Here is a 27,731-nt window from a genome sequence, read left to right as displayed (position 1 = left end):
CTGAAACGTCTACACTTACTTTCTCTTCCATCTGAAAGTGTCCATAGGTCACTGTTCATCACCTTCTTTCATCAGATCTCTTGAAACATTCGGGCTACTACTAATCTAGACTACGCTCGACTCGTTCACTTTTGAGCCTCAGCATCATACTCCCTCACTTCACTCAATTGACAATGAAACAGATCACATAAGTACTCTTCGAGTGCCACTCGCCACATTCCTATTTTTCCCTCCACTTTTTCAGTCCACCTACATCAATGTCTTCCACCATACCATGTCTTCCCAGCTCGGGGCGGCAGGTCAATTACTCGAGTGGATCAAGCAAGGAAGAGGTTGGATACATCCTTCTTTGTATCTAAAACTCGGTACGTTACTCCTTCCTTCTTCCATGTCCATCCCCTCCCCATTCCTTGTGACTGATCACAAGTTGCAAGTTGCATCACCTCTATGTCTTACCAGTCGTTTTTGAATCACTGACTTCTCTTCATCTCAATCATAATAACTTCAACCGACCTCTACATCATGTTCATCAACTCGGACTAATATCGTAGATCCTTACACGGGGCTTTCTATCTATACTTCCACGCCCCTTTCGCCAGATGAGAGAATACTATCATGTCCCTTATCTCTAACTATCACTCCAACTCTTGCTACTCGAGCCATTTGTGCGGAATACGACATCGTGGAAAGTGAATTGATCATGAGGGATGGTACTCCGTGGAGCGAGAAAATACTTTTGGCCGTTTATTTGGTTCTACATTGGATAAAACCGTATTCGTGAGTTACTCTCTCTCTCTCTCTCTCATCCCATCTTATACTCACCTTCTATGTCAATCATACATGTCCAACACGAAGTGGCAGAGTGAGTGTATAGACAGTCGTTATTCCGTTCCTCCTGCATTCGGTCGAGTGTCTTATGGCGGATTTTGAGCAGGTGATGTGCCTTATGTTGGAGATTGGACACTCTTTCGGATATCTAGTGAGAGGATAAAGTGAATTGTCATGTCGTTGAGATTTCATCAATAGAAGAAAAAGCTTATGATAGTCCCAATCTACATCATCAAATCTACGTCGACGCTTTACCTCCTCCTGAAACTCTTACAAGTCCATTGCATTTCTCCGACGCAGAGTTGGATCTGTTGGAAGGAACCAATCTTCTCGGTGCGGTGAGAGATAGGAAGAATGAATTGATGGAGGAAGCTGAGATTGTGAGAGAAGCTTTGAAAGAGCCAGGGACGACATGGTGAGTTGTCCTCTCCTCTCTTCTATCGATAGACAGACTCTCTTCTTTTTCATCGCCACATTACGAACATATATCCTTGGTCTGTGTCCTCTTGAAAAGATTGTCTATCATGAAATAACAATATCAATCGAGACAAGATAGTTTGCACATGTTTTTCAGATCCGAGGACAGGGCTGGGATTATGTACGGAACGAAAGTGAGAAGTTGAGAAAAAAGGGAACGTTATCGTGATGCTTCATTTTACGTATCTTCGAGAGCTTTCCCCTCTAGTCTACTTCAAATTCAGAATGGCACAGAGTCAGATATGATTCTTCCGGGGGAAATCTCACATCCTATTCTCGTACCTGGATTAGACTTGTTGAATCGTGAGTTTTCTTCTTGGTCTCTTTCCCTTTTTTTCTTTCTTCTGCCATATCGTACACTTCTCTGTCCGTGAAGGTATCTTCGTCTCTCCTCTTTTCCTCATCTTACTTCACATTCTGACTCTTTCGTAAACACTTTCTGTCCCGCATCTGAGCGGATGTCTCTGGAGTGAGGATGTATATACGGACCATTACTGAATATAAGACGCTCGAGGTCAAGCAGTAACATGGTTAACTCATTCCGTCCCTTCCCCCGACTTACCTATTCAATCTGTCCCTAGACACCTTCACTCACCCAATCTTCCACACCTATCAACTCCGCCTACCCCCCTTCACTTATCCGACTTCGAAACCGATACTTCTCTTCTATTTGACACTTCTGACAATGCTATCCCTGAAACGAGCGAGATCAACTCCCTTATTCCATGTATATCGTTCATCCCTCACACACCCATGCCCGCCCACACTCAAATATATAACAACTACGGTCCTAAATCCAACGAAGAATTTCTATACGCATACGGTTTCGTCCTCCCTGATGGACCAGACGATACTGTGATCCTAGCTCTCGGAGGGATGTTCAAGGGGAATGGGAAAAGATATGTGATAAAAAGGGATGGAAAATTGCCAGAGGGGCTAATAAGGGATATCATGGGGATTTTAAGTGAGGAAGAGGAGGGCGTAAAAAATGATGAGATTGATCTGAAGATGGAGTTGAAAGTATCACCTCAGCAAACTAACGACGAGAAGAGTTTCCAACAAGGTTGGAACATTGTGAATGATGAAATAGAAGACGAAAGTGAGAAACGAAGTAATTGTGAGGGACAGAAAGAACTTGATATCGATACGAAGATAAATGAAGAAGTGCAAAATGATCAAGAAGATGAAATTGAATTACGTCTTTACGTATTGGAAACTATCAAGAATATGTTAAGTGTTAAACTTGATAAATTATCCTCGAGGTCAAAGAAAGAAAATGAAATCGGTAGTTCGATAAGGATGAAAGTTAGTGATATGTGTGATGAATATCGGTCGGGTCAGAAAAAGGTATTGGAATTGACGATTCAAAGATTGGAAGAAGATATGGAGTTGTTGGAAAAAAGAATGGAGTTTACATTTTAATAGAGCGATATTATACTCCAGTTGAGAATGACAAATCTCAGTGTATTATATGCATCAGGTATCTACTACTTGATAAATTCCATCCTGACTTTCCCTTTCATTTTCTTGATCATTAGTATGAATCCTGCATCATTCAAAGGTGTTTGACGTGAGGCTCTTGGCCGATCCTTCATTTCGGTTATTCAACCGTTCAGATATCTCAGATATCTCCAAGAAAGAGACCGGAAAGAAGAATCTCAATATTCACACAATGTGTTCTCATATGACATCTTTCCATCATATTGAATACCCAAATACAAGAATCCATATATCAACCATCATCACACACAGTAAACGTCACCTGAACCTCACTTACCGCTCGACTGGTAAATATTTTCAAAATATTCATTCCGAATGTTATCCATCAAAAAAAGGAACTCATTCATTTCGAAAAAAATCTACGAGATCCCTACATAAAAAAAAAAGCCCCAAAGTATTCAAAGATGAAATTGTACAAATTGAGAAAAAGTCAAACTTCGTACGATTCTTTACAAACTATTCACAGTCTCCTTAATCTTCTGGGTCAATCCATTCAATTTTATCCCATTGGTCGTTCCATTCGATTTGGTTGATAAGATTTCACCTACGAAACCTTCTTTTTCCAATTGACGTTCGATAGCTGCTAAAGGTGTTACTTCACTTTCTACGTGAATACGTCCGGAAGGTTCTACTTCAGGTACTGGTTTACGTGTTTTGGCTGCTGATGCCGGATAATTATTTGCGAATTGAATAGAATACTGTTAAAATGAGTTTCATTTCAATTGTTCTTTTTTTAGAAAAAATGATTGTATTCTATGATAGAGGTTTGAAGGGAATTCATTATTCATCACTTGGAAAATGGCGATCTCCAGTTTACGCCCTTCCCTGTCTTGTCGGATTGGAAATGGATGTGAGAAAAGGTGAATTGGGAGAAATATTGTGGAGGAATGTCAAGGAAAATGAAGATCACGTGAAGGAAACGAGGTGGGATAAAAGTGAAAGGAGGGAAGATCAAATGAGGAGAAATGAAAAAGAGAACATTGAAACTTGTGACTCACTTTAGCTCCAGTGAATTTATTCCTACCCATCACCCACTCTCCTTTCGATACCTCCCCGGCGAGCTTACGAGCCTCTGCGAATTTCCCAGCTTTTGCCAACTCGTAAACTTTGATCGTGGCTCGAGGTGCGACGTTTGAGATCCCAGTGATAGCTCCGTCACCTCCATAAGCGACGGTACCGAGAAGATAATCGGTGGCACCTCCCAGTACGGTGAACGGGGCTGTGTGGGGGGGCACAAGATTGTATATCACATGACGCATGGGGGAGGGGTTGTCGAAGCAAGGGGGTCGGAGATGGTGGAGGTGAAGAGCATCCACGTTCAGAATTTGGTGTGAGGTTAAGTGAATAAGTCGAGGATATAAGAGAAGAGATGAATATGTTCGTTGAGTAGATGGGAGGAAGCAAGAAGCAGTAAAGAGTAATTCAAAGATGAAGATATAAATGAGGAAAATGTGTTAGCGCATAACGATGATACGAAAGAATCACTCACAACCATAATTCTTATCACGGCATTCCCTCGCGATTCGACCAACATCATGATCGGTATGTTTAACACCTGCGATATTGGGATGACGAGCGAGACGCATGACCAAATCGGAATCCATGTTGATACCTGATACTACGGATGGGTAAGAGTAGATGATGACAGGTAAAGGTGATTGGTCCGCGAGCTGAACGTGAGCTTTGGTCACTCTGTCTTGACCCTCAATAATTGGTTATTTCTCTCCAACATATGCAGTTTGACAATGTGAACCATTGTAAACAACAAAAAGGAGCAATGACAATCGGAACATCATCATAGCATAGTGAGGTGAGACGGGGTTTCATGTCAAGATGAATAAGAGTATTGAAGCAAAGTGAAAGATATAGCGTTGAAAGAGATGTGAGTAATGAAGGTTTTTAGAGGGGAAAAGAGGGAGACTGGACAAGGAAGAGGCAAAACCGACTCACATCCTCATAAAACGCCTGAATGGCATCAGGTGTCATAGCCGGTGCATAATAACTCGGAGGTAAAGTCAAGATGAAATCCGCACCTGCCTCAGCGGCATCGTTGGCCAATTGTACGTTTTCCCAAGTGGATTGAGCACCGACAGTACCGGCGATGATGATTCCGGGATTGCCGATCCTTTCGAATACTTCTTTAGCAGTGCGGATCATCTGTGTGTTAGCGTGGAGCCTTGTTATTGACACTATCATGCCTATCTCTGCCTATCTTGTGCAATGATACATAACTGATATCAACCGTTAAGGATGGGATTGTCCACGGGACCGTGACTCCATGTGGGACAGAGGAAGAAACACTTCTCAAGCACAGCTCAGGATAGCGAACGTTCCGACATATCCTACTGATTGACCAGCTTCTACTCTCTATAGCCTCACACATCTTTACTACCAACACACTCGACATGAAACAACTCTCGATATACTCCTCACTCTTCATCAAAGACCTCACCAGGTGACGCATAGACATTCCCCCACTTTCATCGTCCCAAATAAGAGGATGATTGGAACTCATCTTCATAGATTGATAAACAAAACCCACCGACGACATCTCACAATTATCCCAACTTGGGACGGGGTGAGGTTTGAGGGGTGGGAGAGTGGAAGTGAATACTAAGAAATGAGACTTACAATCTTCTTTTCCTCCCTTGTCAAAGCGACAGATTCCCCAGTAGAACCTTGTACAGCAACACCGGCCACACCAGCTTTAGCGAGGAATTCGAAATGTTTGATATTAGTTTCCATATCTAGTTCTTGTCCTGGTGTATCGAGGAAAAAAGTAGCGATAGGACAATAAATCCCACCGGGAAGTTCTGTTCCTCTTTTAGAGATGGACATGGTGTAATGTTGGTCGTTCTACTCTCGATTTGAAGATCAAGTTCGATATGTGATCGTACGAGTGCTACGTTGTCGATAGTGAAGGAGAAGTTGGGAGAATGTTACGGGAAAGGTGATGGCTTTGAATTAGAAAGAGAGTATACTCTAAATCTGTAGTGGAGAGTGATGATAGAGAGAAAGATTGGACTGTATTGTATAAATGAAAGACTCGAGGTTCATACTTTCAGGGGAAATAGAGTGGGGTAAAAGGGCGAAGTAAAGTGAAGAAAGAAGCAAAAAGTGTCCGGTTCACCCGGTTAAGCCGGTATTCGGCCCGGTACTCGAACCTCCACTTTCTTCATACAGCAGTTACAAGTCAAAACCTATCCCCATTCCATCTAAAACCGACCCATCTGATCATCTCTGTCTTCTTTATGACTTCTCCAGAGGTCGGTGGACTAGAAGTATCTCTTAGTGAATAGAGAAGGTCCTCATGTCATTGATTACTTCAGGATTGAGGAATGTTATTGGATAAGTTTAGGTGACGAAAGTGAGTAAGGAGAGATTGGACGGGACGAACGCCGTGATGGGAATCGGGAGTGCCGAGTGAGTGCCGAGGACAGTTTTCGTCACCTCTTCGTTTCGTCCTCTTTAGTTCCATCTTTACATAGATCCTCCTCTAAGTACACTTGTGGAAGTGGAGATCTGTGGGTTGTACAGAAATAACATGAGTGAGGTAGATACAGATGAAAATTCATGCATATGATCATACGACGATTACAATGAGGCATCGGATACTTCCCACCTTATGTCCCCCTGCCATGTGATAAATGCATATCATGCCATAATCCCATCAACGTCACAGAGGCGTTAAGACATGCTTCGCAATCTGGGAATTCCATAAATTCCGATTTGGCAGAAGAAGGCTCAGTCTGGACTCCAGTATCGTATACCACTTTATCCGGTGTAATAGACGTTTTCGAGATCACATCGTTGGGAGGTGAGGTGATACCATGAGGTTTGGCTTCAGTCGGCTCTTTCGATAGGTCGATGATCGGTGTGGGTCGTATGTTCAAAGGAGGAACCTTCGAGATCTTTGATGTTGTCCGAGGGGAAGTTTGACTGGACATATACGGAATGATTTTGGTAGAATGAACAAGCTGTGAGGAGGTTTTTCGATTGGAAGTGACCATGGTCTGAGTAGGACTTTGAGATCTGACCATGATCGTGTGCATACTTGGTACTAAAGGAGAAACATCGCTTTCGCTCGAACCAGAAAGCACCTCGATAGCTCCTTCTACGAAAGGTGCCAGTTTGTTTTTTGATTGATGACGGGGAGGTGTGGTGGGGACTTCGTTTGTTTTCGGTGTATTGACAAGCCCTTTCTTCGACATGTCTTCAGCAGATGTGAGTGCATTTTGAGTGTTGTTTGCGCTCTGGTATGTCATTCCGGTACTGGTCTTAAAGGTAGGTTTTGTCGATGGAGTGAGGGCGTTTGGATGTTTTGAAAATATTCCGGGGCGAGTGAAAATCGAATTCCGAGTTCGACCGATTGGATGCTGAATTGGGGCAAGGTTGGAAGATTGAGGAGATGGGTGAACTTTGTGAGCACCGTTATGAGTCTGTGAGCTTGGTTGACCGACGCGACCGAGGTTGGGAGATTGAATGATCGACGCACCAAAAACTGTGCGATTGAGTGATTGTGAAGATGAGAGACGATTCGGGGTGGTGTATGATGAACGAGCAGATAATCGATTGAGTTGATTGCCAAATGACTTGAACTTGTTCTTTACCTGCTTATTCGACTTTCCGCCTGTCTTCTTTTTACCCTCTTTCAAATGTTTCTTCTTCGATCCAGTCAGACTGTTGAAAGTCGTAGTACCAACTCCGATCCGGCGTATCTCGAGAGTAGGTTTGATATCCATATCAGCAGTTTCCTCTGGTTTATATCCCGGAACAGCAGTGACAAGTGTCGAAAATGGGGAAATGACGTTTGAGATGGCAAGATCCTCAGATGTAAGATCTGCTTCAGATGCACTACTTTCCAATTCATCCGTCTCGTCCGTTGATATTTTCAGAGAAGGGGGAGGATCTACTTCTGACGAATCGTCATCCCCATCCACACTCGTCGTTTGACTATACCCTTGTTGATGTTCTTTATTCGGTCCTTTCCTTGAATCATCTCTGAAACCTGGATTGGCCGAGGACCGTACGAAGAGGATCGACTCGGAATCTGAGTTTAAGTCTGAGTCGGTCTTCTCTTCCGGATTAGAAGATGAATTGGAAAGTGACGTTCGCATGACATTGGTAGGTGTGGGTGTACGTACAACCCAAGTTGGTGCCGTCTTTCCTTTTCCTTTCGATTGAGAGTGGTCCGAATGGTTGACGACGTTTCCGATTGGAGTCGGAGATGTGTTATTCATCTGGAAAGATCTGGAGGATGATTGTATTTGTATATTTGGGGGAGTGACGATTTGGTCATCTTCAATATCTGATGAATCGGGTGATAAAGATGGTAATTTATCTGGGAAGAAATGAAATATAGATGAATCAGGGGAGAGAGAAGGTAATCTCTCCATTTCGTCGTCGCCCGCATCGACATCAATACATTCTCGTACACCAGGTCCTGGACCGATAGTGACAGAACCCTTGAGGAGTAGAGGTTGGGGTACGTCTTGACGTCTTTGCTTATTGGCAAAGTTGGACCTGACTTCATCAGCCATGAAGAAGGAAAGACACAACTTGCGTGAACAGATCATCAGGAGAAGACGAGAGGGAAAAAGGTAGGAAGGGATCTAGAGGACTGACATGGATTTCCCAGGCCGTTTCTTCATCCGAGGTGTGCGAACAGAGAGAGTCGATGGGCCTGAATGAGTTTGGAAGACACGACATCCGTCTATCTCGTCAGCCAATCTGGTCAAGTCAGGAAGCGGGGAGGGTGACTGACGATGATCCACAGCGTGTCTTTTCATGCTTACGAAGGATCGAAAACGCTGTTTGCATGTTGTCTCGACACAAGAGATTGAACTCATATCGTGTATCTTGTGAGATGAGAGTAAGTTGGGAGAGTAAGTATCAGTGAAAAGAGGAGGTGGTGTGTCTGGACAACGTCTGTCAAACCGATGACCGGGTGAGAGATGGTCGTCATGGTGACCACTGACGCCCTGGACCATGAACTATGGGTTGTCGACGAGCTGCATGCTTTCAGTCACGTCACTCGTTCTGAATCAGGGAGGATCAGAATAGTGAGTACTAGCTGGGGGCCATTGAATGAGATAGATGTGAGGTGAGTGCAGCCCACAGCGAAGACATGGTCACGAATGAGTTGGTAGCGTGGATGAAGAGAAGTCAGAGGCAATAACGTTTTGACTTTTGACTTTGGTGGGGAACGGCGATAGCATGCATCACCTATTCCGCCACTCTCACCAAGTATTCTCAAACGCCGCAAGTCCCGCCGCACCCCTTGCCATCTTCTTCCTCTCCCCCGCGATCTCACCTTCTTCGCACTCTTTACGACAACCAAGAGTCAATTCTTCACCATCGAGCACACAGCTCTTCCCACCCCCACACTTCTATAGTCATCCACTCTCACCGACTCGGACTCGCAGATACATTTAGCACTTTACCAGAATCATGTCCGTTCAAGAAGAGATCCCCAATGGCGCAGAGGCCCTTGCGGCCGCGCCCCAAGTTGAAGAGGGTCCCAAAGTTCGTTTCCCCTCTTCTCTTCCAGTACAATGCTTATATCCAGGTTTACGTCGGGAATCTTTCCTACACGGTCAGCCATCACCTCGAATCCATCGAGATGTCATAGCTGACTTGCAGGCCACTGAGGATGAAGTACGTGAATTCATGTCCCAAGCCGGGGGCGAGATGTGAGTGTTCTCATTTACTACTCATAAACTATCTGGAACCTGTTTCGCTGGTCGTGTTCACTGAGAGATGTCCGTTGTGGTGATCAATGTAATCCCAACCTGACATACAGCACCAGCGTCGAACTTCCTCAAAGATTCAACCGTCCCTCGGGGTACGCTTTCGTAGGGTACAAGACCCTCGAACAAGCTCAGAAAGCGGTAGAGGAGCTAAACGAGAAGAGTGGGTTATTCAGCTCCACACTCGCGTACACCTTACGTCACGTTCCAATTTTGCCACCATTTCCATGTTGACGCCCTCATTATGTCATGCTCACCGTCACGGAACAATTTGGGACCACGCTGATAGCAGCGTTGCTGGATCGCGCAGTCCGCATGCAAGTAGCCAGGAGCAAAGAAGAAAGTGCTCAACGTCGCAAAGAAAATCGTGAAAAACGTGCGGCTGCTAAAAAGGAAGGGGCTGAAGCAACCACCACTGATGCTGAGGGTGATGCCAAGCCAAGGAAGCCAAGGGTCAGCTGTTTTATATTTCTTTTGTGACGCGAAAGCTGACCAAGTAGCAGAAGCGTGAACGTCGCCGCCAGCCTGATGAAGGTGGGGACGAGACGTTGGTAGAGAAAGAAGGGGAGAATGGACTAAAGTCCAAGGCTAAACCTCGTAAACCCAGGACGAAGAAGCCTGCACGTGAGGCAAGGATCGATGAAGTCGAAGGGGAGGTGTCTGCCGCCGAGGGACAAGTCACGACTAAGGAAAGGCCGCGCAAACCTCGAATGCAGTTGACCGGGGAGGCCAGTCCTGTAAGTTGTGTCTTTGACTCGATCCTCTACTTCGTCCTATTTTCGTGATTATGTTGTTGAGCAGGGTCAAGCAGGCGCGAACCTCACGTGTTGATCTAAAAAAGAGCTAACCAAGATCAGACTACCATCTTCGTCGCCAACCTTCCATTCAACGTGGACGACGCAGCACTCGCTGCCATCTTCACCAACCTGTCCATCCGAGTCAAATCGGCCAAGGTGGTCCGCGGTCGTCGCAACCCTCTTGGTCGCAAATCGTTTTTCGCGTCCAAAGGATTCGGGTTTGTGGAAGTGGAAGATCATGCCCAGCAACAGGAAGCTGTCGACAAAGTTGAGGGGTGTATGATTGGGGAACGTAAGATCTCGGCTAAGATCGCTAATCAGATGAAGCCTGTGGAGGAGGAGCAAGTTGCAGAGGCCGAAGCTGAGGCTGCTGTCTAAAGTGAGTCCAGTCTGGTCATATCCTTCATGTTGATCTTCCTTTTTATCACTTCCGACCTTCCGCACTTCCCTCTTGTTCTCGCTCTGTATACGACGAGTGGATCATCAAGTAACCCCGCTGACCCGCAGCCAACCTTTCAACAAGACATTTTGGAGATAAGACCAGTCTTGGTCATCGACGATCATGTCAATGTGATTTCACCAACGGGCATTTGATGTATGTACAGACAAGAAAGACCCAATTGAGCATGCAAAACCTATGACTTTGCGGTGACGAGGACTTATCGTTTTATCAATGTCAACGAGGCCAGAAGACAAGGGTGAAATCATGATGCATACAAACAGTCGTTAGATCATCAACTAGGTATCCCTCAAATGCAGGGTGATCTCCACACGATCTACAACATTTGGAAAAGGGGGAAAGTACAAGGTGGATTTTGTACTGGTATCGTATCAAGATGAAGAATATGAATCTACACATCCAAGAAGATCTTTCCTTTCTTTCTTCCTTCATCCCACTTCATCCCACTACATTACTGGCTGACTGGTACATCTTCACACCTCATCTGCAATATCACCACCGTGTTCTCCCCACTTTCATATCTGTCATCTCTTCGTTTCTCAGCTTCACTCTCACCACCGTCCTCTGGACTTCCGTCCCTTCCTCTATCCCTACCCACACTTCATCGTCCACGCACCCTCACCTCTTCTATTCCTCTCTATACTTCTTCCCGAAGACTTCCTCGTCTCCTCTTATCTCTTCTCGCTCAATCTTCCAATATTCTGTCAGTCACCCAGTCTTCGAATCGACTCGTGTAACACCGACAAGCCTCGTACGATGTATTCTTGAATCTTCAACGAACACATTGTTGTTTCCCTCGTTCCTCCCAAAACATCGTTTCTTCGCCCAAAATCACGGAACCCAAAAACCAATGAGTCATCTATCATCATTGGCTGTTCCTCCTCCCCATACTCCTCGAAACCCAAATCAGACCGTTTGATCCACGGTCAAAAATTGACACCCTCATGAACAATTACCTAGAATGAATTCTTCACAATCACCCCCATCTGTAGCTCCAACAACATACCCTTCTCCTCTTCTAGACCGTACAGCCTAAGTGAACCGTTCAAGCCGGTTAAATACACAGCTAAGGGTGTTACGAAACCATATGACGAAATTGTAGAAATATTGTCGAAGAAAGTCGAAAAGGTTTGATGGATTGTCACCTTGAGTGAAAGGACGACGGAATTGAAGGATAAGTCGAAATACGAATTTCGGCGCAAGTGAATGTGAGGATCAAGGTGATCATGGTCCAGCTGTCATACTCATCGCTTCATCCTCAAACATACCTTCAAAAGGATGTCCCAAACCTTCTAAATCTGCACTGGGTAAACCTGGACTTTGTCTAGTTGACCATCTTTGATCCAACCTTTCCCTCTCTTCTTCTTTATCTACTTCCCCATCTCTGACGATCATCTCCTGAGGATTTTGTCGATGATTGTCCCTTGTCCATTGTTCTGTCTGATCTTGGGATGTTTTCCATTCTTCGTTGGGTTGGTCTGACACAGGAGGTTTCCACAATCTATGATTTGCCTGAGATGATGGTCGGTCGACTGACCAAAAGGTTCTCTCGGTTCTGTGAGGGGTGGAAGGTTTAGATGGGATAGAGAATGATGGAGGGTTAAGTTGAGGAGATATAGAATGAGAATGATTGGAATCTTTGATTATAGGGGATCGGAATTGATCCTGAACTCCTTGTCCTATTTGTCCTTGTGAGTGATGTCGTCTTTGATCCTCCCCGAATTGATCTGAATATGTCTGATCAACCAAATCCTCATTGTGTCGCATCTGAAGAGAATCATCTTGACCGAGTTGTCTTTGCAATTGACCAGGAAGTGATTGCGCTGCTCCCCAAACGATATCCGGCTTTCTTCTCACGTCCACTTCTGATTGTGTGCTATACACTCCTGGACGTTTGATAGTGGAGTAAGGACTAGCGAGGGTAGCTCTTCTGGCATGAATGATTCTTGGACTTTTCTCTTTTCCTCTCGTCATACCTTCTTCTCTTCCTCCATCCCCAATATTCTCTCCCCCCTTTTCTGTGTTATCTTGTCCTATTCTTGCGGATCCTTGTTCCTTTCCTACACCTCCTTGATCCATACCTGTTTCTCCATATGCGGCTCCCATTCTTTGTGATTCCGAATTTCTCTCGAGATGTCCGGATACATTCTCTTTCTGACGCCCGACACGAGACGACAGACTGTTGGTCAAAGAGCTCATCGCCAACCTTTGCCCACTTCCCATGCTGCCCCCTGGGGGTGGAGCACCGTATGAAGCTCTTCTGGGTAACGGCACGGGTGTATCCATTGGGATATCATACGCTTGGGCTAGTGTCGGACTTCCTTGGAGTATTGATTGTGGACTTTGATTCGGGTATGACATTTGTGGGCTTTGTACTGGGTATGGCATCTGTGGACTTTGATTAGTGTATGATAATTGTGGACTTTGGGCGATATATGTTTGTCGAGGAGTTTGAGGTTGATAATCTGGTAGTTGAGGATTTTCTTCTTGATTCAAGTTTGATCGTGATTGTGATAATCGAGGACTTTGACTTTTATAAGCTGTGTCTAATTCCACATCCAGTTCCATCTCCATTTGTCTAGTCGAAACGTTCGGCGAAATCACCGGACTCTCTTCAATCGATCTATTGGGACTATGATTCAAAGTAATGGGAGAAACCGCACCTTCCGGCATGGCTCTCGGGGTAAAAGGAACATAGCTAGGTTTTTGAGGAGGTAAAACGAAACCAGTTTGATAGACTCCTGGTGAAACAGTAGATGGTAAATGTACTTGTGTAGGTGGAAGAGTGATATGAAGGTTTCCTCTATTATTGAGAGGTGTATAAGTATGTCCACCGAAATCTGTGAAACCTGTTCTTGTCCAAGTTGATGGATGTGTAAGGTCGTATGGTTTATTCTTTTGTTCTTGTACGTCCTCAACTTGTGGGAAACTTGGAGAAAGGGAAATAGATGAAGAAGATGGAGAATAGAGAGTAGCAGAAGAAGGTTCAGCTTGAACAGAACGAGTTCGAAGATGCATTTGTCTCACGGTTGGATTATGAAGGAATCCACCGGAAACTGGTGCACTGGAAGGTTGTATTTCTGATTGTTGTGAGGAAGTTTGGTTATGTTGATAAGGATCAGATTGATGGAAAGGTAAAAGAGTATGGAAAATAGCCGGAGTTCCAACTCCTAGTGGAACTGGTAAAGCTCTACCGGAGGTGATTCGTTTATAGGCGATATTGAATTCGTCCAATGGGGAATCAGCACGTTGGACGGGAGTTTCAACTTCGACTTCTTGGTCGATCTTTCCCTGGACGGAGTAACGAGGAAGGGGATTTCTGTTATTGTTGATTGAACCTGGTCGAATTAAGGGAGGGGAGGAGGAAGACAAACGACCATTTCGTCGACGAGGAGGTTCGAGATCGGACATGAGATGATGATGATAAGCATCGGGAGGAGATGTATAGTCGTCAGAGTCGGAAGAAAGATCTTCATTTTGAGGAGAAGATTGTTGACGTTTCTTGGCTTGAGAAGGTCGTGGTGGTACTCGACGTTTGAAACCGAGTATCTCAGCTTGCGTCGAGGTACGTCGGAGGAATGGATGAGCTGAGGTTAATAACAAAACTTCCAATTCTTGATAAGAAAGCGAGCAAAGTCGGGATGGCCTCAACGGGATCGAACGCTGATATCGAACAGCTGAGAAAGGAGGAGACACATGAAACGAGAGGCAAGAATGAGGGGAGGTACGCAGGGATGACAAGGCGAAGGTATGAACAAGACACTCACACCATGTACTAGCATCTGGATCATTGATACCTTTCTCCACATGACGCAGACTGACCTTGCGCATCCATCCATAGATCTGAGCATTAGCCAAGATCTTCTCGCAGTCTCAACCGTCACCATACGTTGAGACGACATCAGTGGGCACGTGAGAAACACGACGACACACAGTATAGAGTGCACTATGGCGCACCCATGCGCATCTCGAAGTAGACAGAGTCAGGGTCAAGCCACAAGGCAGAACAAAACTCACGTTGAGTTGTCGAGAAAAACTAGCAAACCTGCTTTGTTTATAAACCAAAGGTAAAATCTTATCCGCCAATTCTTCAGGTTTCTCAATGATTATCGTCGATTCATCTTTGTCCCACCGGATGATCTGTGGTCAGCATTCTTCCGCGATAGATACACGCTTTCTTGATCCCTTCTCTGGGATTGTCTTGCTCATCCTCATCCACGCAGTTTACCTCGTGCACGATAGAGACCGAAGTATGATCCGCACAGGCGAACGAAGTGATCCCCGAAGGATACAGTATGGTATCGGAAGATATGCAAGCGGATAATGTTTCCGCTATCCGCATTATTCCTTCATATGGATCCGCACCATCTGTCCACATCCCGCTCAAAGACAGGAGCCGTGCTCCCCCACTTGTCAAGCGGATCGACAGACTTTGGTCTGACATCGTATATGACAGGAGCAACTGAGAGGAGAGATGACAACGGGTCGAGTGGGGGCATGACACACGGATCTGAAATGGATGAAAGCTTGTATGTGGAAAAGACGAAACACTCACATGATGATATTCTGGTTGTTCCCTCGGCATTAGCAAAGTCCACCATTTCTCAGCTTAACTTACAGAATACTATGACGTCAGCTTGTCATATCTCTGAATTTCCGGAAGAGGAGCAGGAAGTCAAACAATATCAGTCTCATACCATGACATGCTGAGAAGGTGTGATTGATACCACCGGACCAAAGCTAGGATAATGTAACGGAATGATGGAAGACTCACGCATATAACTTTGTGAGAAATGTCGGTTGTTTGCCATCAGTCTTCTTTCCCTGTCCCTTTTTCCCTCCTCCGCCTTGTCCTGAACTCTGCAATTGTCCGGGGGGAAGCTTCGAAGTGATCCTTAATACCGGGTTGAAATACGGGTCCACCTCTCTTGGACTGACGTATTCGGGACCATCTGAAGTTTCAGGTGAATGAGGTGAAGGATTATCAAACATTGTCATATTGGTTCTGTTGACATACAGGTTGGGACGTTTTGGAGTGTCATACTGACCTGCTGGAGCGTCAAATCGAGCTTGGCCGATGGTGGTCTGATATCGAGGTACCGGTGTGTCATATGGGCGTCCTGGAGTCTCGTATCGAGGGTGACGACCTGGAGTGTCATACGCTCCTTGTGAGATTTGTAGAAGTGGGGTTGCTGGAGGTGGAATACCTCTAGTTAGTCCAACTTCTTCCCCATCTCCACCTCTACCAGGCCTTCCAACTTCTGCTTGCCTGGCTCTGCCAAATTTTCCGTATGCCGCATCTCTTATGTCTTTGTTCTTGACACCATAGTTGTCGTTTTGTTGAATTCTGAAGCTCCGCTCGTGGTTGATGCCAGGGGAGGAATCGGCTGCAGGGAGTTGACTGGGAGGTGTAGCGGGCGAAACATACCCTTGAGACTCCGATGGTGTAGTGGCATGAGCAGGAAAACTAGGTAGACTGAGTCGACCAGGGGAAGATGCAGGGTCTCTCCATGGTGTTCGACGAGGAAGAAGGGATGGAGCATGAGGAAGCGGGTCCATCATTGGCATGATGCTGTTTGATCAGCTTGTGTTATTTTTACGGGAAACGGGCGACTACCAGGTTCTCTGACGACTATTGATGATGGACATTGCCACGGATCAGATGAATTGATCCTGGGTTACAGGATGGTACATAGGTGACATCTGACGATTGGCTGAATGGGTGCGAACGGACTCGAGGATGTAGGCGAATGGGAGCATATGAAGAATAATACTGTGGACTGGCGGAGGGAAAATGAGCAGCAGGTAGTAGGTAGTCGATCCGCAAAGATTGTGAAGGATGAGACAGGCGATTTAAAATCACTCACTAGGATGATCACCAATTACTGTCTGAACCCTGGGTCTAATGCTGGAATCAACGCCAACTCTGTCGTTGAGATCGATGCCGGAATTCTGTTCAAGATCTCTCCTGAATCAACGCTCAAGGGTATAGATACCCTTGGTCTCGTTACCTTTGCCGCCGGATCAGAAGGGGGCCTACAGAAAGAACCCACAAGTGTCAAGTTATAGGCACAAGTCTCCTAAATGTGTTCTCGAAGACTGTGATCGACTTCTCACACTCCTAACGTAAGTGTGTGTTTCGCGGCGCAGTGGCTTTTAGTCTGTTCCACCCTATTTCCCTTTCCTTTCCGAAGGGGCTCGACGGAGGACCTACGATAAGGTCGCTAAAATTTGAACCCTTTGTGGTCTACGTGTGACGTGTGAAGTTTGCGGCCTGAAGGCGTGATAAGAAAGGTTTGAGGGAGAAGGGATGTTAGAGGTTCACAGGTTTAAAAGGGTCAGCTTTCATGTCGATCTTCTTCTCCTCATCCTTTCCTTCACTTCCTCCCTCCCCTCTCCCTTGCGCCGATCGACACGGCCATGCCATGTCGGAGTGGGAGTATAAAGGAAAGGAAGTCGTGGTTGACTTTAAGCGGTGTAGTCGAATCTCATAGTTGGCCGAAGCATGCGACTCTGTGAATATGGTGGAAGAGAAAAGAGGTGCTCACTTGAACAACCGAAAGATTGCCAATTTTAGTATAGAGGGCTAGGCTTTAGATTCCCACCGTTGCCTTCCTGTTCTGGCCCTTTCCAAAGAGCCCAGAAGACTTGTATGTAAATTGAGATAACTACAAGGCGGTAGATCAGAGAGAATGTCGGAGGAAGTCCGAAGACTGGAAGCCAGACGAAGCCTGAAGGGTCTAGCCCAAGAGGGGGCGGTGACGGTCACCGCTTGATATATATAAAAGACGAAAAGACTTTGTGTCTCGATTCGAAGAGATGTTAGACGTTCCCTTGTCACCTCTTTCGGTTTGACGGTGTTTCGGTCTATAGACCAGAAGGGAAGGGGCTTGTTCACTTTGTTGAGGTGATCGACACCTGAAGACTTCGAAAAAGTCCCACTCCTTCTCCTGCCAAGACGGACGAAGGAACAGGAGATAGATGGCGGACCGACGCTAACCCCCTTTGAAGGAAGTGGACGAGTGGCAAATCCGTACCAGCACGTCGTCGGATATGACGGGTAGAAAAGTGGAAGTAAATAGATTGGGAAAAGGTGAATGACGTGATGTTACAGATGGTGTAGATTGAGAACGTGTCGAGAGTGTATTGTGTGAAGTATGATTTAGTGGAACATTGAAGAGGATATATGATTGAAATGAAACGGACGAAGGGGGGGTTACAGATTGATTGGCAGTTGACGTCGGCGCAGCGTATTCCAACGACCCGATAGTCTTGATGTCTGACGTGGGCGAGAGGAGGAAGGGAGGAGAGGAGAGGAGAGTCATGTTGGTCGCAAATCAATAAGATGACCATCAGACTGTGAATGGAAAACACGTTGCAAGTGAAGGGGGTGTATGATCGTACGCCATCAAACCTATTCAGTCAGTCAGATAGATAACCGATGGTGGGAGGGGGGGAAAGAGATGTACGCACTTTTCTCTTTCTCTGTACAGATGTGGCTTTTGAGCGGGGCGCAAGGAAGAAGTAAACGTGTCAATGTGAGTCTTGAGAATATAGCACGGAATGGATGATGGCGGGTTAGAAGATTAAGTGGGGAAGAATTGGTCAAGGTGGAAAAGAGGTGGAAATGATGTGAAATGATGGTCAAAAACTCTTGGCCCATCCCATCTCATCTCTTTCAACGTTTACCGAGATGTCAGAGATCAGAGATCAGAGGAGTGAGATTGGGATTACTCTACTGGAACGTTGGGTCATGGGATCAAATTGAATCAGTCATGTCAATTGGCAGTGGGATTGGATGGGTTGATCCAATAATCTTGAACACTTTAGAGACATGATCAGCCACAAGGTTATCATGACGGATCAGAAGTATCGAATGACGAGTCTCCTTCTCACTCGCTCGCCCATTGTCAACTGGCCCTTGATCCTTGACCTTCGGCCCTTTGTCGCGAGTAAAGTATTTGTGCCAAAAGTGGTGAGAATATGATATCCAAGTTCGAGTGCCGATCAGACTGATGGAATCATGTTGATCATAGAGCGAATGTCCAGCGTCGAGGTCTTGAAGTACGAATGACATGTTCGGCCGTCGAGTAAACTTTCGGGAGTACGAGTACTCTACTCGGTATCGTCCATGTCCCAGTCGGCAGCATCGGCACAAGCACTATTAATCATTTTGACATCTCATGCGTGTTGTATGAGCCGGATATCACGCAATGGGATCATGACGATGAGTCGATCAAGCCGAAGATCTGAGAGAAGAGAGGAGAAGATTGATGGCGAAGTGAAGAGACGGCCCGAAGGTCATTGTACATTGTGCTCGGATGCATCTTGCAGCGTAGGAAAACTGGGGCGTATGTGTTCTAGAGGTCAGGTGAGAGTACGAAGATATCACACCAGCAACAAAGATACAGCAATGGGACGACACCATACAGTATCGCCGCATGCGCCGCAGGAGATTTGACCCGCATGACCGACGGCCGACGATACGCCCAACACGCACCGTCAGCTGACAGTCCCGTTGGGGGGAATCGGGTGGCCGCGGGTGGGGGGATCGTCAAAGCGCTTAGCGCCGATGCCGACCTGTTCCGAGATCACAGATCAGGAGATGAGGAGAGCGTTATCCCACTCTCACTCTCCGACATTGATACTGTATGCTGGTCGTCAATGTATATCAATCAGTAGTAGGATCAAGTAGGTATTTAGAGCAACGAGAAGAAGCATCGTGACTTTCCTCAACAGCAGGTCAGGTTCAGGAACAAGAAGGGTGGATAGTTTAACGGGGAGGATGAATTAAATTAGATCTCACATGGATTGCAATGTTCGACGCGTTGGACGCGTCTCCAACTCTTCACCACGCGTTTGACATTTCTCTCTCGCTCACCTACACTCAAACGTCTTTAGAGAAAGCAAGATGGACGCCAATAGAGTATACTCAGTACAGGTCTTAGCACCAGAGACCAGCCCGGACTCTCCTTCGGAAACGGAGAGAGCTTTTCTTGATTTCTTGTCCGGCTTCAGAGTCAATGGCGAGTTTACTTATCGGTGAGTTTTTCTTCCAACACTTCCTCTGCATTCCCTCCGACAAATAAATCCTCCCCTCTGTCATATTTTTCAAAAGTGCAGAGCGCTTTCAACTCACGTAGCTTGATTTTATAGAAGGCTTGTTTTTGGAAAGAGAGAGGCCGGGGTGGTTGAGAGGGGGGGAGGGGGGGACAGGTGGCCAGCGCTTGGCCACCGTGTGGGATACACACAATCTGACTTCAGTGATCGCCTCCGTTCTTCTCTTCTTCTACACCACCACACACTCGAAGTCGACTTACGAGATCTACACATGTGGAACGATGAATTAGCCCAAAAAGTTCAGGTCAATCCAGGTGATATGATCCCATTACTGGAATCTGCCCTTTTACGATTGGCCAGGATGTTGTTGCATCCTACTCGAGAAGCGGGACCTTCGAACGAGGGCACAGAGGCGGTACCGGATATGCAAGTGACAGTGAAGAGTGGGATGAATTTGCTTCAATTTAGAGAACTCAGTGTGGGTTTTTCTTCCCCCGTTCTTGATTGCATCTCCCCCACCTCCCACCTCCGTCCCAGCCTAAAACTCCCTTCAGACTTGTATCTCTCTCCTCATGTTCACTCTTCCATACTCACATGCGTTACTCACAACATACCTTCTATTTATCTTTCACTTGCTTGATCATAAATGGATGCTTTTCTCATTCCTCGTACAACTCCTGTCTTCGCTCCACCCGGATTCCCAGCGGTCAATCTGATCACGTTATCGCACTCACTTACCCCTAGGCAAACACGCTTACCACCCTCGTTCGTCTACCAGGAATCGTCATCAATGCCTCTCAACTCACCTCCCGAGCCACACAATTACATCTTCAATGTAAAGGATGTAGGAGTGTCAAAACTGTTAAAGTGCCCAATGCTATTGGGGGAGAACGTTCTGCTTTACCAAGGAGATGTGATGCGTCAGTGACCCTCCCTATTCTCATACTCATGAGCTCTATCTTCCGTATCAACCGACGCACTCCTTCATACCTTATCTCTCCTCCCTGGCCATATGTGGCTCATCATTTCATCGTTTTGTAACGCACTCCTCTTGATTTCTGTGGTTTGTCCTTCTTCAGCTACTTCCTGGTGTAATTTTCGATGCCTGTGATTGTGCCGTAAAATGTGGCTGACGACCAGCCCGGCACCAGAAGGTCAGCCCAAAGATTGTCCCCTGGACCCTTATGTGATCCTCCATGACCGTTGTCGGTTCGTCGACCAACAAATGATAAAACTCCAAGAAGCACCCGATATGGTTCCTGTGGGAGAATTGCCACGACATATGATGCTCCATGCTGAAAGGTGATCTCGTCACTAGGTTTTTGACTTGGACTGATGGGTTAGGTATTTGACTGGAAAAGTGGTACCGGGATCAAGAATCATAGCCACGGGTATATACTCTACTTTCGCGCCTTCGAAGGGGGTGAGTAACTCTCCGTCTTTTCAATCTATGCCCCCCCCCCCCTGAACCGGATACGAGCGAACTTTCCACCTAGCAATTTACCATCCACATTTGAGTCCACCTTTCTTTGAGTTTTACGTCTGTATTTAAGTTTGACTGTCCGTATTTGAGTCTACTGTCCCGCCTGGACCATGTTCGGGCACAAGCTGATGACTTAGAAAAACACATCCGGAGCACCAGCATTACGTCAACCATACCTACGCGTGCTGGGCATAGAACTCGATACTTCTCTCGCTTCTTCCCCCGGTTCTAGAGTGTTCACTCCGGAGGAAGAAGAAGAGTTCCAGCAATTAGCAAGGAGTGAAGGGTTGTATGAAAGGTTTGCTAGTAGTGTAGCTCCTAGTATCTATGGGAATCTAGGTGAGTAATTCTCGCATGTCGTCTTTCTCTCTGTTGTTACGGAGGATTGGTAGACCGCCCTCGGCATTCGTTGATTGTCTACTTGGCCGAATACATTTTTTCGGCGACTGCTGTGTCATTCTCTGGTGGTTCAGCAGTATTATGAGTGTTGAACTCACCAAACTCGGATGTAATAGAGGAAGTATACTGATAGACAGATATCAAAAAGGCCGTCACTTGTCTGTTGATGGGAGGAAGCAAGAAGATTTTACCAGATGGAATGAGGTTGAGAGGTGATATCAACGTGCTTTTATTGGGTGATCCGGGTACCGCAAAATCACAATTACTTAAATTTGTTGAGAAGGTCAGTATTTCTCCCTTATTCTCGCGTCTCTTCCTCCCCAAATCTGTTATTCCCTAGCTTGACACTAAAAGTATGGAGTTGATCTATGATTAGGTATCACCTGTTTCAGTTTATACTTCTGGGAAAGGATCTTCAGCAGCTGGTTTGACAGCTTCCGTTCAACGTGATCCCGTTTCTGTAAGTTCATCATCTATGCCCAAAACTCTCCTTCAAATATATCTCACCTGTCACATACATCTAAGACCTGTGTCATATATCCCAATCCAAGACCCCTTGTGAGTCAGAAAACGGCCCAACAATCTCAATCGTTGCGCTAGAATAGCGGAGGATCATGAAGACCGTGGTCAACCAGATTGTAGGATAAGAGGTTGAATGATTGATGTCTGATGATCAGAGAGAATTTTATCTCGAAGGAGGAGCAATGGTCCTAGCTGATGGCGGCGTGGTTTGTATCGACGAATTCGATAAGATGAGAGACGAAGATCGAGTAGCGATACACGAAGCTATGGAACAACAAACTATTTCAATAGCCAAAGCCGGTATCACTACAGTTTTGAACTCTCGAACTTCGGTTTTAGCAGCTGCCAATCCTGTGTTTGGAAGGTATGACGATATGAAAAGTCCAGGGGAGAATATCGAATTTGCTACTACTATTTTATCAAGGTTTGATTTGATTTTCATTGTAAAGGATGAACATAATGAAGCGAGGGATAGGGTGAGTTATATCTCTCACTTTCTATTATCCCTCTTGTCATACTCTTCAGCCCTTTCTTTTTCCTCGTACGTTTTCCTTCTTATCTTAACTCCATCCCCATAGAAATATCTCTTGTCTTCCTCTCCGGAGTAGCTGCTCATTGTCCTTTCTTAAGATACTGACATTTTTCCTGCCTTGCAGATGATTCCCTTTGGGGAGAGGTTAACAAGACTTTTTCGTTCTTCTTTTCTCTCCATTATACCATCATGGACCAATCACTGTTTCTCCCATCCTGCGACTCGGTGGATCAACTTGGTGTATGAGAAAAGAACTGAAGAATAGACCATCGCAAGACACGTAATGAACCTTCATATCGGACGTCAAAACCTGGATGAAGCAATTGGCGAGATCGATATAGACAAGATGAAACGTTATGTTTCATATTGTAAATCTCGTTGTGCTCCAAGGTTGAGTACGGAAGCTGCGGAAATGCTCAGTTCACATTTTGTCAGTATAAGGAAAGAAGTACAACAGATTGAGAGGGATAATGATGAGAGGAGTAGTATACCTATCACCGTTCGGTAAGTTTCTTGTGTACTTCTTAACACATCCTTGTTTCACCTCTTGAATTTGACTACCTCTTTTCTTTATGAAAAACTATCTTCCTTTCCCCTCAAGCGTTCCTCTGGCAATTATCATTCCTTCACTGACCATTGAAACAACACCCAGGATTAAAATGGTTGTTGTAGACGCTAACATACAGTCAACTAGAAGCTATAATTCGAATCTCCGAATCCCTGGCCAAACTAACACTCTCCCCAACAGTCCGATTAGATCACGTAGAAGAATCAATCCGTTTATTTAAATTCTCAACTATGGATGCCGTATCCGCTGGAAACGTAGATGGTATGACTAGATCTGAATTGAATGATGAAATCGATAGGATCGAAAAGGAATTAAGGAGAAGATTACCTATTGGTTGGTCTACGAGTTATCAAAGTTTAGTTAGGGAATTTGTCACTCAACAGGGTTATAGTCAACATGCTTTGGAAAAATGTTTATGGGTGATGGAGAAAAGGGAAATTGTTAGGTTTTCAGGTCAGAAAAAAGTCGTTCATCGGACTGGTGTTTGATAGAATTTCATTGATCTACGTCTTTTAACCTCTTGATGTATTTGTTGATGTTGGCGTTGATGATTCGTATTGCTTGTGTAACCGTTATGATTTCTCAACTGATTGGAATATGGAAGTGCATACACTTCGAGTACGAGTCCGAGTATAGCATTACTCGTAATCGGACTTTGATATGAGTCTGTGGCTTCATGAGATGGGAAATGCACAATGAGTGACATACATACGTACTCAACTGACAGCTTTTAGGAGTGAGTTAGAAGATGAGCCCCCTGATCCTGGACTCACTAATCCCCTACCTCATCATCTTGATTCCATACAGTCTGGGTCCATTTGAATTCGTATAACGCCGAGAGTTGGCACCCGTTTTTGGCTGGGAAAAAGAATTACACGTCAGGATTGATTACGAATTCAAGTGGACCCGGACTGTAGACAGTTACTCAGCTTCGTTCTCTATTTTGGTCCGGGACACGTTTCGGAATCCCAAATCTACAAATCAATCCTCGATCCTAGTTTCCCCCTCACATGGCTCGACATCTGATGAATGATGAATTCCGCATGATCCGTGCGTCTCCTAAAAATTACCTTGACAACCGTCGTCTCCTTCCATTCCTCTTTTACCAACCCCCCAATTCCCCCTTACTCACCGCCCTGTATCATACTATACATACGGAGCAAGGGGTAAAGTCAGAGACACTCCACCCTCTCAACGGTAAGGTACGAACATACATTACATCTTATCAACCATCAAAGTAAAATCTGAAATAACCTAAACTAAAGCCACTATGTTTCCCCTTATCGTCAAGACCGTTGAATAACCTAGCAACATTCAATCAAATCATCACCAAGACGACCAATCATTGAGATCGTATCATTTCAACTCGTCTTCTTCAGAGAACATATTAATATGGAGACAAGAATGAGAGATATTCTTTTTCTCTAACCTTCAAAATTCTTTCTTTCTATTTTTTAACGGTTTGATACCGTTTCTTTTCCCTTCCACCACCACTCACCCACTTACCGCCGACAGATAGCCAGCGGCTTATCGCTCTTTTGAAAAGACGGCGTTCTACATTAGATCTGAGATCTATATCTACACTTTTTTGGAGGTACTTTACACGGTCTAACAACTTTGAAAAAAAGTGAGTTTTTCTTCCTTCTCGTGCTTCAAACAACTTTTTATGTCTTTATGAACCTGCTCTTGGTTTTTATTCTTTCGGTTCCGTTTGTCATCTTCCCACTAAGAATGAAAATTGTCCTTGAAGTGACAACCTCAATTTGGAGTTTTATGGCGTGTTGCGTGATGTGAGCGAGTTGATAAGAGTGCCACGCTGGAAAAGTGAGAAGAATGACGAACGCGAGGGGCAAAGGGTGAAAAGTACTGATGGATCTAGATGCTGGCTTCTACTCTTCTTTCCCTTCTTCCCCTTTTGGGAACAGCCTTGGCAGCTCCTCCTTCTCGTAGGGGAATGAACGACATGTCCGGTTCAGGAATGAGTATGGCAAGTACGAAATCTATGATGGCTTCGGAAAGTATGGCCACCATGGGTAGTATGGGTAAGAACATGGGTAGTATGGGTGGTGAGAGTATGGGTAGTATGGGTAGTATGGAGAGTATGGGAAGTATGGAAAGTATGGGTAGCATGAGTGAAAGTTCCGGCTGTGGATCAAGCGGATGTGGAGGTGGGATGATGAGTGAAAGTTCCGGTATGGAATCGTCTGGTGTGAGTTTTAAATTTTTCTACTCTATCCCCTTTCTTCTCCTAACCCAGACTGAATCTCGAGTGCGGCGTTCTCCCATCCATAAACGATAAATCACGGTCCGTATCGTAGAGAAGGGGATGATGAGAGAAAAGGGTATCGAGACTGATGATACAGTGCGGTAGTTCCGGATGTGGTTCCATGACTACTGAAGCTGTAAGTTAAACCTCTTCTCACTCCTCCCCAAAGTCATCCATATAATTTCTCCGCACCACTCTTCCAGCTCACCAACACTTATGAAAGTGAACGATTCAACTCTTCCAGCTCAGCAACACTTATGAAAGTGAAGGATTCATGTGGGACCGCGGAGAATCTGAGAAAAAAACTCACACAGCAGTCCATGCCAGCCCAATCTCAAGTCATGTACGGTTCCGGTTCTATGAGCATGAGTGGTGATCTCAACTCTTGTCTCAACATGTGTCAAGCTCAATTCGGTATGGGAAGTTCAAGCTATACGTAAGTTCTTATACTCTCTTATATCTCGTTCTTGATGCTTACGTCAGACCTACTAGTACCAGTTCGTCAGCTACGACCACTCACACGATTATCGTTGCTCCTACCAAGGGTGTATTGAGGTATGGTTAGTAACTCTCTTTTTCTTTACTTTTACCCTACTTTCTCAACATTCGATCATCATTCGGTCATGGACATATGGTTTGCAATATAGTTGCTGTTGGCACTGGAAATATTTATTTCAGATGAGGAAGTGCAGATATGGTATATGGAGATGGGAGAGAACTCACGTATAGTTCCCTTCATCACGAACACTCTTCCAGGGGACGAGATCGAATTCGTTTGGGGAGCTGGTCCTCATAGCTCCACTAGTTCGGTGAGTGAAACGGTCTAAATAGCACAAGTCTACTTTTGACTTATGCTTAGACCTTTGAGGGAGTCTGCAATAAAACGGATCTCTTCGATTCCGGTCTTCGTGAGTTGTCTTCCCTTCTGCTTTTCCTATCTTATCAGCGTACATAGTTATCAAATTCGAAGAATTAGGTTGAGAAGAGAAACGAGGGAGACATACACTTACCTTTTTTAAGTCAATGCCACGGCTACTTTCCTTCAGCCCGGACCGATGGATATCTCTCTCCCATCAACTTTCTACTGCCGTGTCCCAGGTCATTGTCAAAAGGGAATGTTCGGAATATTGAAGTGAGTTTTGTTTCCTTCCTTCCTCTTGACATTGTACCTTCTCTCACCTTTCCTCTTTCGTGAAGCAGATTGTCAAAAACGATGAGGTGATACAGAAAAATGATGATGGTGACATATGTAATTTCTGAAACTGACCCAACTAGTCCTCCCTCTACCAACGTAACCCTTCCACCCGCCGGGTCAGTCCCTCCTAGTCCAACGGTCGGTTCCAGTGCTCCATCTTGCAACTCTATGGACTGTTGGATCAGCTCTTGGTCGAAATCTGTAAGTGTTCCTTACCACATGAAGAGTGTTGTTGATCTCGTAGGGGGCCGCTCCTGCTGCTACTGTGTCAGCTGTGCAATCTGCTTGTGGAAGTAGTGGCGCTTGGTCTTGGGGAGGAAAAATGGATATGTCAACCTCTATAACCGAGATCGTTACTAAGGAGATTCTCATCGAGAACGTCCTGTACGTTAATCCTTATATACCTGGTCATTTCCCCCCATCATTCTCTCTAATCACATCCGTCATTTTTACGGCGAGAAACGTCAGCCTTTCGCCGACTAAAAAGCGGGAACGAAAGTAAACTTGAGGATAGGCATGGAAAATGACCATATGCTGACGTTTCAGTTACACTCGTCTAGTCCTCGGTATGAACCCCACTTACGTTTCCCAGCCATCTAGCATGTCCTATTCATCCATGACATTCCCACCTGATCTCAACTCTTTTGTCGCTTTATCAGCCAACACTTCTTCTACTTCATCTGGAGAACCTACTGCTTCTCCCACTTCCAGTGCGGGACCCAGTGGCACCAATGCCGCAGCAGCTGATTCCGCCGGGACTTCCACCAGTGGTGCCGGGAAGGTGACAGTTGGAATGATGGGTTTGGCAGGAATGGTAGGATTGAGTGTTTCGAAGATGCTCTGATTCTCCGAGTAATGGCAAGGAGAGAAGTGGAGGACATTATTATCGATAATA

General features: G+C 45.4%; 8 protein-coding genes across 8 annotated transcripts; 5 read left to right on the top strand and 3 right to left on the bottom strand.

Moving 5' to 3' along the window:
* Window positions 1-274: 274 nt before the first annotated feature.
* On the top strand, window positions 275-2,727 carry TREMEDRAFT_35092 (uncharacterized protein; the record flags this gene model as incomplete). Its single annotated transcript, XM_007007632.1, has 7 exons — window positions 275-365; window positions 552-777; window positions 1,046-1,243; window positions 1,460-1,608; window positions 1,811-1,878; window positions 2,014-2,286; window positions 2,428-2,727. The coding sequence occupies 7 exons, from the start codon at window positions 275-277 to the stop codon at window positions 2,725-2,727; spliced, it is 1,305 nt and encodes a 434-aa protein (XP_007007694.1).
* Window positions 2,728-3,254: 527 nt separating this feature from the next.
* On the bottom strand, window positions 3,255-5,643 carry TREMEDRAFT_70222 (uncharacterized protein; the record flags this gene model as incomplete). The annotated part of the gene is made up of 5 exons (XM_007007798.1): window positions 3,255-3,503; window positions 3,804-4,024; window positions 4,295-4,475; window positions 4,756-4,962; window positions 5,437-5,643. The coding sequence occupies 5 exons, from the start codon at window positions 5,641-5,643 to the stop codon at window positions 3,255-3,257; spliced, it is 1,065 nt and encodes a 354-aa protein (XP_007007860.1).
* A 785-nt stretch (window positions 5,644-6,428) lies between these two features.
* On the bottom strand, window positions 6,429-8,594 carry TREMEDRAFT_65588 (uncharacterized protein; the record flags this gene model as incomplete). Its single annotated transcript, XM_007007718.1, has 3 exons — window positions 6,429-8,328; window positions 8,431-8,518; window positions 8,570-8,594. The coding sequence occupies 3 exons, from the start codon at window positions 8,592-8,594 to the stop codon at window positions 6,429-6,431; spliced, it is 2,013 nt and encodes a 670-aa protein (XP_007007780.1).
* Window positions 8,595-8,768: 174 nt separating this feature from the next.
* TREMEDRAFT_65587 (uncharacterized protein) lies at window positions 8,769-10,729 on the top strand (the record flags this gene model as incomplete). Its single annotated transcript, XM_007007717.1, has 8 exons — window positions 8,769-8,867; window positions 9,241-9,330; window positions 9,374-9,400; window positions 9,448-9,497; window positions 9,608-9,717; window positions 9,865-10,007; window positions 10,055-10,291; window positions 10,412-10,729. The coding sequence occupies 8 exons, from the start codon at window positions 8,769-8,771 to the stop codon at window positions 10,727-10,729; spliced, it is 1,074 nt and encodes a 357-aa protein (XP_007007779.1).
* Window positions 10,730-12,035: 1,306 nt separating this feature from the next.
* On the bottom strand, window positions 12,036-16,379 carry TREMEDRAFT_65586 (uncharacterized protein; the record flags this gene model as incomplete). Its single annotated transcript, XM_007007716.1, has 8 exons — window positions 12,036-14,488; window positions 14,579-14,654; window positions 14,829-14,951; window positions 15,040-15,273; window positions 15,367-15,388; window positions 15,430-15,435; window positions 15,586-15,763; window positions 15,860-16,379. The coding sequence occupies 8 exons, from the start codon at window positions 16,377-16,379 to the stop codon at window positions 12,036-12,038; spliced, it is 3,612 nt and encodes a 1,203-aa protein (XP_007007778.1).
* Window positions 16,380-16,529: 150 nt separating this feature from the next.
* TREMEDRAFT_65585 (uncharacterized protein) lies at window positions 16,530-16,880 on the top strand (the record flags this gene model as incomplete). The annotated part of the gene is made up of 1 exon (XM_007007715.1): window positions 16,530-16,880. The coding sequence occupies one exon, from the start codon at window positions 16,530-16,532 to the stop codon at window positions 16,878-16,880; it is 351 nt and encodes a 116-aa protein (XP_007007777.1).
* A 2,823-nt stretch (window positions 16,881-19,703) lies between these two features.
* On the top strand, window positions 19,704-23,863 carry TREMEDRAFT_45792 (uncharacterized protein; the record flags this gene model as incomplete). Its single annotated transcript, XM_007007672.1, has 11 exons — window positions 19,704-19,853; window positions 20,076-20,349; window positions 20,616-20,791; window positions 21,012-21,173; window positions 21,216-21,294; window positions 21,492-21,693; window positions 21,891-22,036; window positions 22,130-22,213; window positions 22,431-22,751; window positions 23,073-23,311; window positions 23,494-23,863. The coding sequence occupies exons 1-11, from the start codon at window positions 19,723-19,725 to the stop codon at window positions 23,861-23,863; spliced, it is 2,184 nt and encodes a 727-aa protein (XP_007007734.1). The 5' UTR covers window positions 19,704-19,722.
* A 1,391-nt stretch (window positions 23,864-25,254) lies between these two features.
* Window positions 25,255-27,680, top strand: TREMEDRAFT_65583 (uncharacterized protein; the record flags this gene model as incomplete). Its single annotated transcript, XM_007007714.1, has 11 exons — window positions 25,255-25,584; window positions 25,739-25,777; window positions 25,959-26,038; window positions 26,083-26,201; window positions 26,371-26,450; window positions 26,501-26,549; window positions 26,662-26,773; window positions 26,917-26,952; window positions 27,022-27,037; window positions 27,081-27,220; window positions 27,383-27,680. 11 exons carry the CDS (start codon window positions 25,255-25,257, stop codon window positions 27,678-27,680), a joined length of 1,299 nt encoding a protein of 432 aa, XP_007007776.1.
* Window positions 27,681-27,731: the final 51 nt, after the last annotated feature.

Source organism: Tremella mesenterica (genome assembly GCF_000271645.1).
Source record: "Tremella mesenterica DSM 1558 unplaced genomic scaffold TREMEscaffold_15, whole genome shotgun sequence".
NCBI classification, from domain to species: Eukaryota; Fungi; Basidiomycota; class Tremellomycetes; order Tremellales; family Tremellaceae; genus Tremella; species Tremella mesenterica.
Note: the sequence above shows the minus strand (reverse complement) of the source record. Positions and strands in the feature narration are given on the sequence as shown.